We start from the raw sequence: 12427 nt of genomic DNA on the forward strand, positions 1-12427 counted from the left end.
AGACATTATCATGCATTTCGAGTTCCTATGTACACATCAGCCCATATGTGGGCATCGTTCATTATTGCATAGATGAAAGCTTCTATATATACCTTCCACTGGTTCCATTTGCTAGCTGAATGTGCGTCAATGAGCTAGCTATCTAGGTAGTAACCAATCTTTGTGCTTTACCAAGTTATTCTCCCCCATATTTCATTAGTATTATATGTTCAAAATGTTTAATATGTGAGAGATTGGAGAATACCAACTTGTTAGCAAGCATGCTTCTCTAGGATAGGCCTAGCCAACATGCCATGTTTCCGCACCTCCCTCTGCAACGCAATAGGCAAGAGATGACCTCAACCTATCAGAGCGCCACTATTTTCAGCGAGGGGAACCACCTATATTTGTAATGAATTCAGATCATGCACCAACAAAAATGAATGCTTGCGAAAAGAAGTGGCAAGAGATAATGTACTGGGTGCTAATTCCGTTGGTGGGAGTCATGTACCCCAAGGACATTGCCAATAGCCATCCATGTTGAAACAATAGTCGGGACAACATTCGAGCCATGGTTCGCCGTGCCATGATGTGCGTCCCCATTACTACCGCTCAAGTCCAAATAAACTGATTTTGCATCCCTAATACTACCGCTCAGTTCTGATAATGACTTTTTTTATTGCAGGGTTCGGAGGTGGACTAATCAATATAACCAACATTTGCAACGAAAAAAGCTTGCTGAAATTTATGAGGGCCAAACTGAGCTTCTTGCTCAACCCGGTGAACCCCAAATAACACAAACAGTTGCAGAGGCCCTATCGGGGGTGACCGCCAAGTTGAGAAGACGACCGAGATACTTGCTGGAAATAAGGATGGCATGGTCCACATGTGGGCCCAACACCGTAGGTGAGTAGAAATCTCAAATCATGCCAAAGTTGGCCTTTTTTCTCACCTTTTCTGGAACCTGACTGCATGGTCAATGCCAAGTCCAGATGTTGTAAGAATGCAAGATTTGGGAAATCATAGGCTTATCAATTGCATATTTTCTAAGGAACTTGAGATGAGTTCCGTGAACTTATGTTAATTTTCCTCAAGGATTCCCTTACGGCTTTCTACAGGCACCTGATCACACTTCAGTAAATGCATGCTCCAGAATTACTGTCTACTTTTGCAAATTAGTTTGCTGGTTTTGCAGTGTTTGAATGCATAGTCCAGGAGGCAATAAACGAATATCACACAGAACACTTAAGACGTAAATAGCAAACAGACGAGGCAATATGTTGGTACACAAGAAGCACAAGCAAGGCCAACTAATTTGTTAGCATCCTAGGATGGAAGTCCTTTATTTCTGATCTTTGCAGAAATGCTATATGGTAGGGGCCAACCAGCAATAAAACGAGATTCTTTACAATATTATATAGAAGAAATGTCAATACTTAGTACTATAACGTAATTTTTTAAAATGTAATGAAATTTTATCTACCTGTAAAATATGAGTTAAACAATTAAATATATTTGTTTGTGCTCTTGGACATACCGAAATACGAATGCTACTGATAGTGTATTAGGTAGGTAAAATTGCCACCGGCACAACTGGATGCAATCACCATTTGATTGTGAAAGTTTAGCACATAGAAAAGGAAGGGACTGACTACGGTTAAAATCAACCCACACTGCAACTCCAAAAATAATTAGAAACAACTTATGTTAGTTCATGTTCTAACTCAAATTTTAGTTATATGATGTACCACACAGAGAAAAATCAAGGATTTAAGGCTATGAGTAACGTGTTTCTCTGTGAAGCAGTGGGAATTGAGCAACGATCTTACGTTCTTAACAATTTGTGTTTGTTGAAAATAGAGACTGACAAGGCACTCTCTCTTCCCTTTTCTGCATGTTTCCTTCAAAAAATGAACCAAAATGATATGCATACTGTTTTACAGTAGATGTTCTATATGTCACTCTTTCTCCATACAGATATTAACGTCGGTCTAACTTTGGGAGGTCTTTAGCTCAATTGCTTAAGCTGAACCTTGTAGGGCATTAACCGATGGCGAAGAAGATGTTCTTCTTTTGCATATACTAATATTGTACCACTATTTGCAGACGGAAAGTCATGGATGAAGATGCTGCAATCGCAGCTGTGATTGATGCAGTTGAACTCAAATGGTTAGAATACAACATTTCCTTCTCTCGCATATATCAGCGGCTAGATTTTTTGGCACCCTCTCTAATGATCATATTTAATGGTGCATTGCATGTAGGGAAGAGCAGTCATCTAAGAGAGGACAAGCTGCTGGAAGGTTTACATCAGGACGCCATAATGGTAATGCAGAAATTTTGTGTCTTCAGTGTCAAGTCCTTTTGAGTTATGATTATGCTAGCAGATAGTCTGAAAAGGTTCTCTTAAAAGATCAAAGCCATTGTTATGATGAAAAAGAGCGTGTAGGTGTTCATGCTTTGCTAAGACCAGGTTTCTTTTCTTTTTGGTATTCTTGAACTTTTTTGACAATCAAACTAGAAGATTGTTTCCAGCCTTTGAACTCCTAGGAGATTTCAATACAAATTGTAACAGATCATTTACCTTGTGTTTGTGAATATGTGAACTATACTATTCCACTATAATTTTTGCATTGTTCTGTGAATTTGTTTAGAATATAATTTAACATGTTCTTTCAGATTGAAGGTGAGGCACCTCCACCCGGCTATGTGTGCCGCAGCTGCGGAGTTGCAGGCCATGTACCCCAAGGACATTGCCAATAGCCGTCCATGTTGAAACAATAGTCGGGACGACATTAGAGCCATGGTTCGCCGTGCCATGATGTTTTGCGTCCCCATTACTACCGCTCAGGTCCAGATAAACTGATTCTGCATCCCTACAACTACCACATCAGTTCAGGATCAATATCAGGTTGTTCTGATAATGGCATTGTTATTGCAGAGTTCGGAGATGGACTAATCAATGTAACCAACATTTGCAATGGTAAAAAGCTTGCTGAAATCTATGAGGACCAAACTGATCTTCTTGCTCAAATCCGGTGAACCCCAAATAACACAAACAGTTGCAGAGGCCCTATCGGGGCTGACCGCCAAGTTGAGAAGACAACCGAGATATCTGCAGGAAATAAGGATGGCACGGTCCACGTGTGGGCCCGACACCATAGGTGAATAGAAATGTCAAATCATGCCAATGTTGGCCGTTTTTTTGTTACCTTTTCTGGAACATGACTGCATGGTCCATGCCAAGTCCAGAGGCTGTAAGAATGAAGTTTTGGGTAATCATAGGCTTATGAATTGCATGTTTTGTAAAGAACCTGAGATGAGTTTCTTAAACTTCTGATAATTTTCCTCGATGATTCCCTTACGGCTTATGGTACAATCTACAGGCAACTGATTACACTTCAGTAAAAGCATGCTCCAGAATTATTATCTACTTTTGAAATTTAGTTTGTTGGTTTTGCAGTGTTTGAATGCATAATCCAGGAGGCAATAAACGAATATTACACAGAACACTTAAGACGTGAATAGCAAACAGACGAGGCAATATGTTGGTACACAAGAAGCACAAGCAAGGCCAACTAATTTGTTAGCATCCTAGAATGCAAGTCCTTTATTTCCGCCAACCAACAATGAAACGAGATGTGTTATGATATTATATAGAAGAAATTTCAATACTTAGTACAACCTCCGTCCCAAATTATACATCTGTCTCTAGATAAATCTAAAATAAGTAATTTGGAGCGGAATGAGTACTAACGTAATTTTTTAAGTGTAAAGAAATTTCATCTACCTGTAGAATATGAGTGAAATAGTTAAATATGTGTGGTCAACATTGTTGCCGCTCGTCGCGGAGACGTGTACCAAGTGTTTGACAAAATGCATAAGCCAATTGTAAGTTTTACTCCCCTGTATTTAGGGAATCGGTTAGGTCCGGCCAAAACTAGTGGAGTAAATTACTCCACTAAGGCCTCCTTTGTTGGTTCATATGATAGGAAAATCATAGCAATAGAAAAGTCATAGGAAATAAGATGACATGCATCTGAAATACTATGAATAGAAATATGAAAGAAGATGCCCTTTGGTTAACATCATATGATTTTTCCATTGAGTCTAGACTAACGTTTATTTTCCTATGAAATATAGAGGATAGAAAGGGCTCTAAAGAAATTTTGTCTATAGAAATCCTATCCTACGAGATTCCCACAAAATTCTTACAAACCAAAGGAGGTCTAAAGGCTAAAGCTAACTCGGTGGTTTACTCCTCTACTTTTTAGGGGATTGGCTAGAGATGCTCTTAGGTAGGTAAAATTGCCACTACCACAACTGGGTGCAATCACCATTTGATTGTGAAGCAACTGACTACAGTTAAAATCAACTAACACAGTAACTCCAAAAAAAATTAGAAACAACTTATGTTAGTTCATGTTCTAACTCAATTTTTAGTTATATGATGTAGTACCACCCATGAAAAAAAAATCAAGGATTTAAGGCTATGAATAATGTATTTTCTGTGAAGTAGTAGGAATTGAGCAATTCCCCATTCAAAGCCATTTTATTCATTCTCTGTTTCCTGCACTCTTGTCCTGCAGAAACAGAGAATTTCAAGGTAAACTGGCCCTGAACTGAATTCAGTTCATACCTACGACACTAATCAAAGAGACTCACTACATTCCTATCCTAGTACCAACTAAAGCAACATGTTCAACAGAAGCTAATCAAAACACCACGACAAACTAAACCGAGATAACTGGTAAAGGGCAGGAACACCACAACAATTGTATTTCAGCAGTATATATACGCTATCCAAATGAACTGGCAAATTAACAGCAGCAAGCTGCCATGGCATGCAGGAGCAAAGAAGCATGATGTTGGATCAGCAATACAACTACCTACAGTATATGTCAGTGGACGTACAGTATTAAGCACTAGAAATCCGTTCTTCCAGTCCAATCATCATACCACGAACAGTACACTGTCCGGAATACAGAAGTTCATTCATGCACTCCAAATCAAGGACGATTCATCACTAAAACTGGATAAAGCTAAACCATGCCAATCATCCTACCAGCACAACCATAATGTTCAACGACGGAAACCTATTGCATTTGCAGGCATGGATTTGGTTCGAATTCTGAGAATCAACACCAGCTGCCAATTCTGAAAAGAACTGATCAGACTAAGCTCATGACAACTGACAATCGATCTAATCGAACACCTCCAGCTTCTGGTACTCCTCGCCGGCGATGGCCTCCATCATGATGGCCTCGGGGTTCACCACGCCGTCGTTCTTCAGGAAGATCTTGAGCAAGTTCTTGGAGAAGCCGCTCACCATGGCCACCCCAGGCTGGGTCGACGTCACCGGCGTCGACTTCGAGTCACGCAGGTTCCAGAAGATGATCTGGGGCACCACGTCGCCATACCCGGCAGCCCTGAACTTCTTGCAGATCACCTCGTAGTCCGTGTCCCACGACCTGCTGCGAGCATAGTACCCGCCGGTCGCCGACGCCTGGTCGAACTCCATGTCGCTGTACACGAAAATGGTCCTGATCATCTTCTCGGGCGCCAGCCGGGCCTCCACCGCAGTGGAGAGGATCTGGTCGAACACCGCCTGGAAGTTGGTGTTCATGTCCCACTGCATACTCTCCACGAAACTCATCTTCTCCCGAAGGGTCTTGCCCTTGATCAGGTGGATCTCGGGCCTCTCGCTGAAGGTGATCACCTTGCCTGCCCAGGGCTCCTCGCTGAGCTCCGATGTGAGCACGCCCAGCGCGATGCACACATGCATCGGGGTGCCGTGCATGCTGCCGGACACGTCGCAGACGGAGATGCAGTTGCTCAGCGCCCCCTTGGAGCGCAGGTCGTCTACCATGCGGCGCCACTGCAGCTCCGACACGTCGTCCTCCACGCCACTTAAGGCGGACGCGGCGATCTCGTGCGGCAGGAGCGCGCCCGCCGAGATCTTGGCCTTGCCGGCCTCCACGTCCTCCAGGTACTTGTCGAAGCGCTCCTCGTCGTGCTTCTTGAAGAGGAACTTGTACCGCCGCATGGCCACCGAGGCCACGCGGGTGTAGGGGAGCTCCGACCACCGCTGGGCGCTCATGTACACCTCCGGGAGTTCCAGCACTTTGCGCAGCGGCACGAGCACCTCGCGGCGGAGGCGGTGGAGGGCGCGGTACGTGTAGTGCTCGTCCGTGAGCTGGGCGTACTCGGGGTCCGAGTCGCGCGGGAAGAGGCGACGGGCGATGGCCTCGCAGAGCAGCGTGGTGCGGTCGAAGGACGAGCCCGGCGTGGGGCACCACTTCGCGGCGAGGCCGATCTTCCTCTTCTTGCCACCTGCGGCCAGCTGCTCGAGGTCCGAAGCGAGGAGGGCGGCGAAGAAGTCCGCGACGGCCTCGAACAGGAAGCTGTACGCGCTGTCGCCGTAGTACGTCTCCAGCGACTGCACGGCGAGCTTGGCCACCTTCCGGACCTTCTTGGACATCCGCCGGGGCTTCTTCTTCTGGTCCACGTCCACCTCCATCTCCTCGGGCTTCTGCTCGGCCGGCTCCTGGACCGTGACAGACACAGGGACGGTCTCCACCTCCATGGGCTTCCTGCCGGCCTTGGAGAGGGCGGCGGAGAGGAAGTCGCCGAAGGTGGCCTTGGGCGGCACAGGGGCCAGCTCGCGGGCGCGCTTGCGGCTGGCCAGGCTAGCCCGCAAGGCCTCCCGCTGCTTGGCGAAGTCCTTCTCCTTCCTCCTCACCTTGTCGGCGGCGGCGCCCTCCCTGGCGACCTTGCGCACGTCGGGGCCGTGGATGAGGCGGAAGAGCAGCTCGGGGAAGTCCTTGAGGTAGCCGAACTCGGCGAGCGCGGCGACGTTGCAGGCGAGCGTGCGCGGGTGGTTGTCGTGCAGCCAGAGTGCGGCCGCGTAGAAGCCCTCCTTGTCCGACTTGCCGGTGCCGCGGACGCCGCGGAGGTTGCAGGCGAGCTTGAGCGCCGTGAGCGCGTCGTGCGCCCACGCCGCGGCGAGCAGCGCGCGCACGCGCTCGGGCGGCGTGTCGGGCACCACCTGGAAGAAGAGGTCGAGGCAGGGGTTGCCCGAGTTGGCGTACGTGGCGGAGCAGTTCTCCGTGAGCGCCCTCCGCGGCTTGAGCGCGGCCTTGGCCTCCGCGGCGGACGGCGCGTTGAAGGCCGCGTCGAGGAGGTCGAGGAAGGGGTGCGACGCGGGCGCGGCGACGTCGGCGGGGCCGGGCGAGGGGCGGGCGGCGCGGATGACGGGAGGGCCGAGGAGGCGGCGCGGCGGCGCAGCGGGCTCCGTCTGCGTCGCCATGGCGGTCAGCGCGCTAGGGTTTTGGGGGGATCGAGGGAGCGGGCTAGGCTGGGGAGGAAGAATTGAGATCTGATGGGATTGATTTGATCTGGAGGAGGGAGGCGTTGGTTGGTTATATGGATCGGGAGAGGAGGGAGGAACCGACTTGGCTGGTCGACGGCAGATCCGGCTGATCGGCGTCGCGTGGGCCCTCCCTCGTGCTTCGAACCGACATAGTAGCAGCAGCCATTCTGCGTGGTTCAGTTTTGCTTAATTTTTCTTTGAAATTCAAGTTGGAGTGCTTGAAAATCAGACATCAGATTTTAGACACGGCAAATCGAACATTTTTAAGTAGATTATATGTTGTTGCGAGGATGACAATTTTCTTAGCAATCACGGCAATTCCTGGCAAAAAACTGAACACGGTAAGGATTTGCCATGTGCTTGCTAAGAAAATTACTAAGGAGTATAATTTGCCATCTCGGGAGTTTGACCTGCCATGCCTAAAAAATTTAGGTACATTTGTAGTAGAATCATGTTTTTAACACATTACAATCGAAGACGCTCGCATACACTCATTTTTTTTAATACACGCATACAGTCCAATCCCTATGAACACTTTCGAGAGAGACTGAACCGACACAATATCTTCAGATTGATAAAGTGATCACATGCACATCGTAATTGATGGAAACACCTCTTTCCACTAAACCAAAATTGCAGGAAAGCTTGGAAATAAAATACAAGCACCAATGCGACTTGGAACTCTCGTGAGTTGGTTCCACCATAAAGTTAGCATACCTAGTTTGAACTAATTAAACCTATGAATCCTCCTCACTTTCCATGTCCCCCATTGCATTTCAGGTGCCCCATCTTCCCCAAATAATCTTGCCAACGTCATTATGTTCGTTCTCATCAGGACAATAATAGTCGTCGGGCAACCGACCTAGGACCAGAATGTTCACTCCTGGAACCGTTCCATAGGTTGTTTCTGTCGTTCGATAGCCACCTCCTACCTCCCATTTTCACCCTCGCGCAACGTCACGCAACACTACTGCCAGCTTGTAGCCGCGTGCCCTCCCCTAGTTGTGGCGTAGCCTCGCTTCCTCTCACCCACACCGACTCACGGATGTAGTGCCCAGGACTGACACTACGCAAATCTAGCCGGCTCCACCAGCTTCCGCATAGTATCAATCCAATACCACTAAAGCTTCACATGACGAACACGCCAAAACGTGCCCGCCATGTGGAAGAGTTGATATCACAACACAAATTAAAAAGTATTCCGCGTACAACAAGAATAAGTCATATACAATATATCATACAACGAGGGCCTTATGACCGAAATCTAACTCATACAATGGAAATGAATAAACCTTATACATGTAAGAATGCAAATTTCCTTAAGAAGGCTCAAGGTAAAGCAAATGGCGCCCAAAACCCTGCCCAAACCGTTGTTTGAAAGGCGACCAAGCAAACGTCGTCCATCACCATACCTGTAAGATGCATCTATGCCTGTTGTTATTGTGGCAAAGGTGAGTATGGTGATACTTAGCAAGTCTCATTACCAAGGGTACCCGCACTAACACAACTATAAGTATGAAAGGGATAATGAAGGAAATATGCCCTAGAGGCAATAATAAAGTTATTATTTATTTCCTTATATCATGATAAATGTTTATTATTCATGCTAGAATTGTATTAACCAGAAACATAATACATGTGTGAATACATAGACAAACAGAGTGTCACTAGTATACCTCTACTTGACTAGCTCGTTAATCAAAGATGGTTATGTTTCCTAACCATGAACAAGGAGTTGTTATTTGATTAACGGGATCACATCATTAGGTGAATGATCTGATTGACATGACCCATTCCATTAGCTTAGCACCCGATCGTTTAGTATGTTGCTATTGCTTTCTTCATGACTTATACATGTTCCTATGACTATGAGATTATGCAACTCCCGTTTGCCGGAGGAACACTTTGTGTGCTACCAAACGCCACAACGTAAATGGGTGATTATAAAGGTGCTCTACAGGTGTCTCCAAAGGTACATGTTGGGTTGGCGTATTTCGAAATTAGGATTTGTCACTCCGATTGTCGGAGAGGTACCTCTGGGCCCTCTCGGTAATGCACATCACATAAGCCTTGCAAGCATTGCAACTAATGAGTTGGTTGCGAGATGATGTATTACGTAATGAGTAAAGAGACTTGCCGGTAACGAGATTGAACTAGGTATTGAGATACCGACGATCAAATCTCGGGCAAGTAACATACCGATGACAAAGGGAACAACGTATGTTGTTATGCGGTCTGACCGATAAAGATCTTCGTAGAATATGTGGGAGCCAATATGAGCATCCAGGTTCCGCTATTGGTTATTGACCAGAGACGTATCTCGGTCATGTCTACATTGTTCTCGAATCCGTAGGGTCCGCACGCTTAAGGTTTCAATGACAGTTATATTATGAGTTTATGAGTTTTGATGTACCGAAGATAGTTCGGAGTCCCGGATGTGATCACGGACATGACGAGGAGTCTCGAAATGGTCGAGACATAAAGATTGATATATTGGACGGCTATATTCGGACACCGGAAGTGTTCCGGGTGATTTCGGAGAAAACCGGAGAGCCGGAGGGTTACCGGAACCCCCCCGGAGAAGTAATGGGCCATATGGGCCTTAGTGGAGAGAGAGAGAGGGGCTGCCAGAGGTGGGCCGCGCGCCTCCTCCCCCCCTGGTCCGAATTGGACTAGGAGAGGGGGGGCGGCGCCCCCCTTTCCCTCTCCCTCCCCACTTCTTTCCCCCTCCTAGTAGGAGTCCTACTCCTACTAGGAGGAGGACTCCTCCTTGGCGCGCCATAGAGGGCCGGCCGGCCTCCTCCCCTTGATCCTTTATATACGGGGGCAGGGGGCACCCCTTGACACACAAGTTGATCCACGTGATCATATTCTTGGCCGTGTGCGGTGCCCCCTTCCACCATAGTCCTCGATAATATTGTAGCGGTGCTTAGGCGAAACCCTCCGACGGTAGTACATCAAGATCGTCACCACGCTGTCGTGCTGACGGAACTCTTCCCCGACACTTTGCTGGATCGGAGTCCAGGGATCGTCATCGAGCTGAACGTGTGCTAGAACTCGGAGGTGCCGTAGTTTCGGTGCTTGATCGGTCGGGCCGTGGAGACGTACGACTACATCAACCAAGTTAACGCTTCCGTTGTCGATCTACAAGTGTACGTAGATCACACTCTCCCCCTCTCGTTGCTATGCATCACCATGATCTTGCGTGTGCGTAGGAAATTTTTTGAAATTACTACGAAACCCAACAGTGGCATCCGAGCCTAGGTTTTATATGTTGATGTTATTTGCACGAGTAGAACACAAGTGAGTTGTGGGCGATATAAGTCATACTGCTTACCAGCATGTCATACTTTGGTTCGGCGGTATTGTTGGACGAAGCGGCCCAGACCGACATTACGCGTACGCTTACGCGAGACCGGTTCTCCCGACGTGCTTTGCACATAGGTGGCTTGCGGGTGACAGTTTCTCCAACTTTAGTTGAACCGAGTGTGGCTACGCCCGGTCCTTGCGAAGGTTAAAACAGCACCAACTTGACAAACTATCGTTGTGGTTTTGATGCGTAGGTAAGATTGGTTCTTGCTTAAGCCCGTAGCAGCCACGTAAAACTTGCAACAACAAAGTAGAGGACGTCTAACTTGTTTTTGCAGGGCATGTTGTGATGTGATATGGTCAAGACATGATGCTAAATTTTATTGTATGAGATGATCATGTTTTGTAACCGAGTTATCGGCAACTGGCAGGAGCCATATGGTTGTCGCTTTATTGTAGCAATGCAATCGCGCTGTAATGCTTTACTTTATCACTAAGCGGTAGCGATAGTCGTGGAAGCATAAGATTGGCGAGACGACAACGATGCTACGATGGAGATCAAGGTGTCGCGCCGGTGACGATGATGATCACGACGGTGCTTTGAAGATGGAGATCACAAGCACAAGATGATGATGGCCATATCATATCACTTATATTGATTGCATGTGATGTTTATCTTTTATGCATCTTATCTTGCTTTGATTGACGGTAGCATTATAAGATGATCTCTCACTAATTATCAAGAAGTGTTCTTCCTGAGTATGCACCGTTGTGAAAGTTCTTCGTGCTGAGACACCACGTGATGATCGGGTGTGATAGGCTCTATGTTCAAATACAACGGGTGCAAAATAGTTGCACACGCGGAATACTCAGGTTATACTTGACGAGCCAAGCATATACAGATATGGCCTCGGAACACGGAGACCGAAAGGTCGAGCTGTTGGGTTTCGTAGTAATTTCAAAAAATTTCCTACACACACGCAAGATCATGTGATGCATAGCAACGAGGGGGGAGTGTGATCTACATACCTAGTAGATCGACAACGGAAGCGTTTGGTTGTTGTAGTCGTACGTCTTCACGATCCGACCGATCAAGCACCGAAACTACGGCACCTCCGAGTTCGAGCACACGTTCAGCTCGATGACGATCCCCGGACTCCGATCCAGCAAAGTGTCGGGGAAGAGTTCCGTCAGCACGACGGCGTGGTGACGATCTTGATGTACTACTGCAGCAGGGCTTCGCCTAAACTCCACTACAATATTATCAAGGACTATGGTGGCTGGGGGCGCCGCACACGGCTAAGGAATAGATCACGTGGATCAACTTGTGTCTATCTGGGGTGCCCCTTGCCTCAGTATATAAAGGAGCCAGGGAGAGGGGGCGGCCGGCCAAGGTGGGCGCGCCAAGGGGGAGTCCTAGTCCCATCGGGAGTAGGACTCCTAGTTGGACAAGGAGAGAGGGGAAAGAGGTGGAAGAGAGGAAGGAAAGGGGGGGGGGGCGCCCCCTTCCCTTGTCCTATTCGGACTAGGAAGGGGAGGGGCGCGCGGCCACCTCTTGCCTCCTTCTCTCTTCTTCCTCAAGGCCCATGTAGGCCCAATAAACCCCCGGGGGGGTTCCGGTAACCCCCCGGTACTCCGGAAAAATGCCGATTTCACCCGGAACGATTCCGATGTCCAAATATAGGCTTCCAATATATCAATCTTTACTTCTCGACCATTTCGAGACTCCTCGTCATGTCCGTGATCACATCCGGGACTCCGAACAAC

The 12427-nt window shown here is 47.5% G+C and overlaps 1 protein-coding gene across 1 annotated transcript; it reads right to left on the reverse strand.

The window, feature by feature from the left end:
• Positions 1-4866: 4866 nt before the first annotated feature.
• LOC125553519 lies at positions 4867-7397 on the reverse strand. Its single transcript, XM_048717288.1, has one exon. The coding sequence runs from the start codon at positions 7286-7288 to the stop codon at positions 5183-5185; it is 2106 nt and encodes a 701-aa protein (XP_048573245.1). The 5' UTR covers positions 7289-7397; the 3' UTR covers positions 4867-5182.
• Positions 7398-12427: the final 5030 nt, after the last annotated feature.

Source organism: Triticum urartu, chromosome 4 (genome assembly GCF_003073215.2).
Source record: "Triticum urartu cultivar G1812 chromosome 4, Tu2.1, whole genome shotgun sequence".
Classification (NCBI taxonomy): Eukaryota; Viridiplantae; Streptophyta; class Magnoliopsida; order Poales; family Poaceae; genus Triticum; species Triticum urartu.

Excerpts from the sequence above, each read along its gene's own strand:
- LOC125553519 (XM_048717288.1), bottom strand. The coding sequence starts at position 7,288 with ATGGCGACGCAGACGGAGCCCGCTGCGCCGCCGCGCCGCCTCCTCGGC.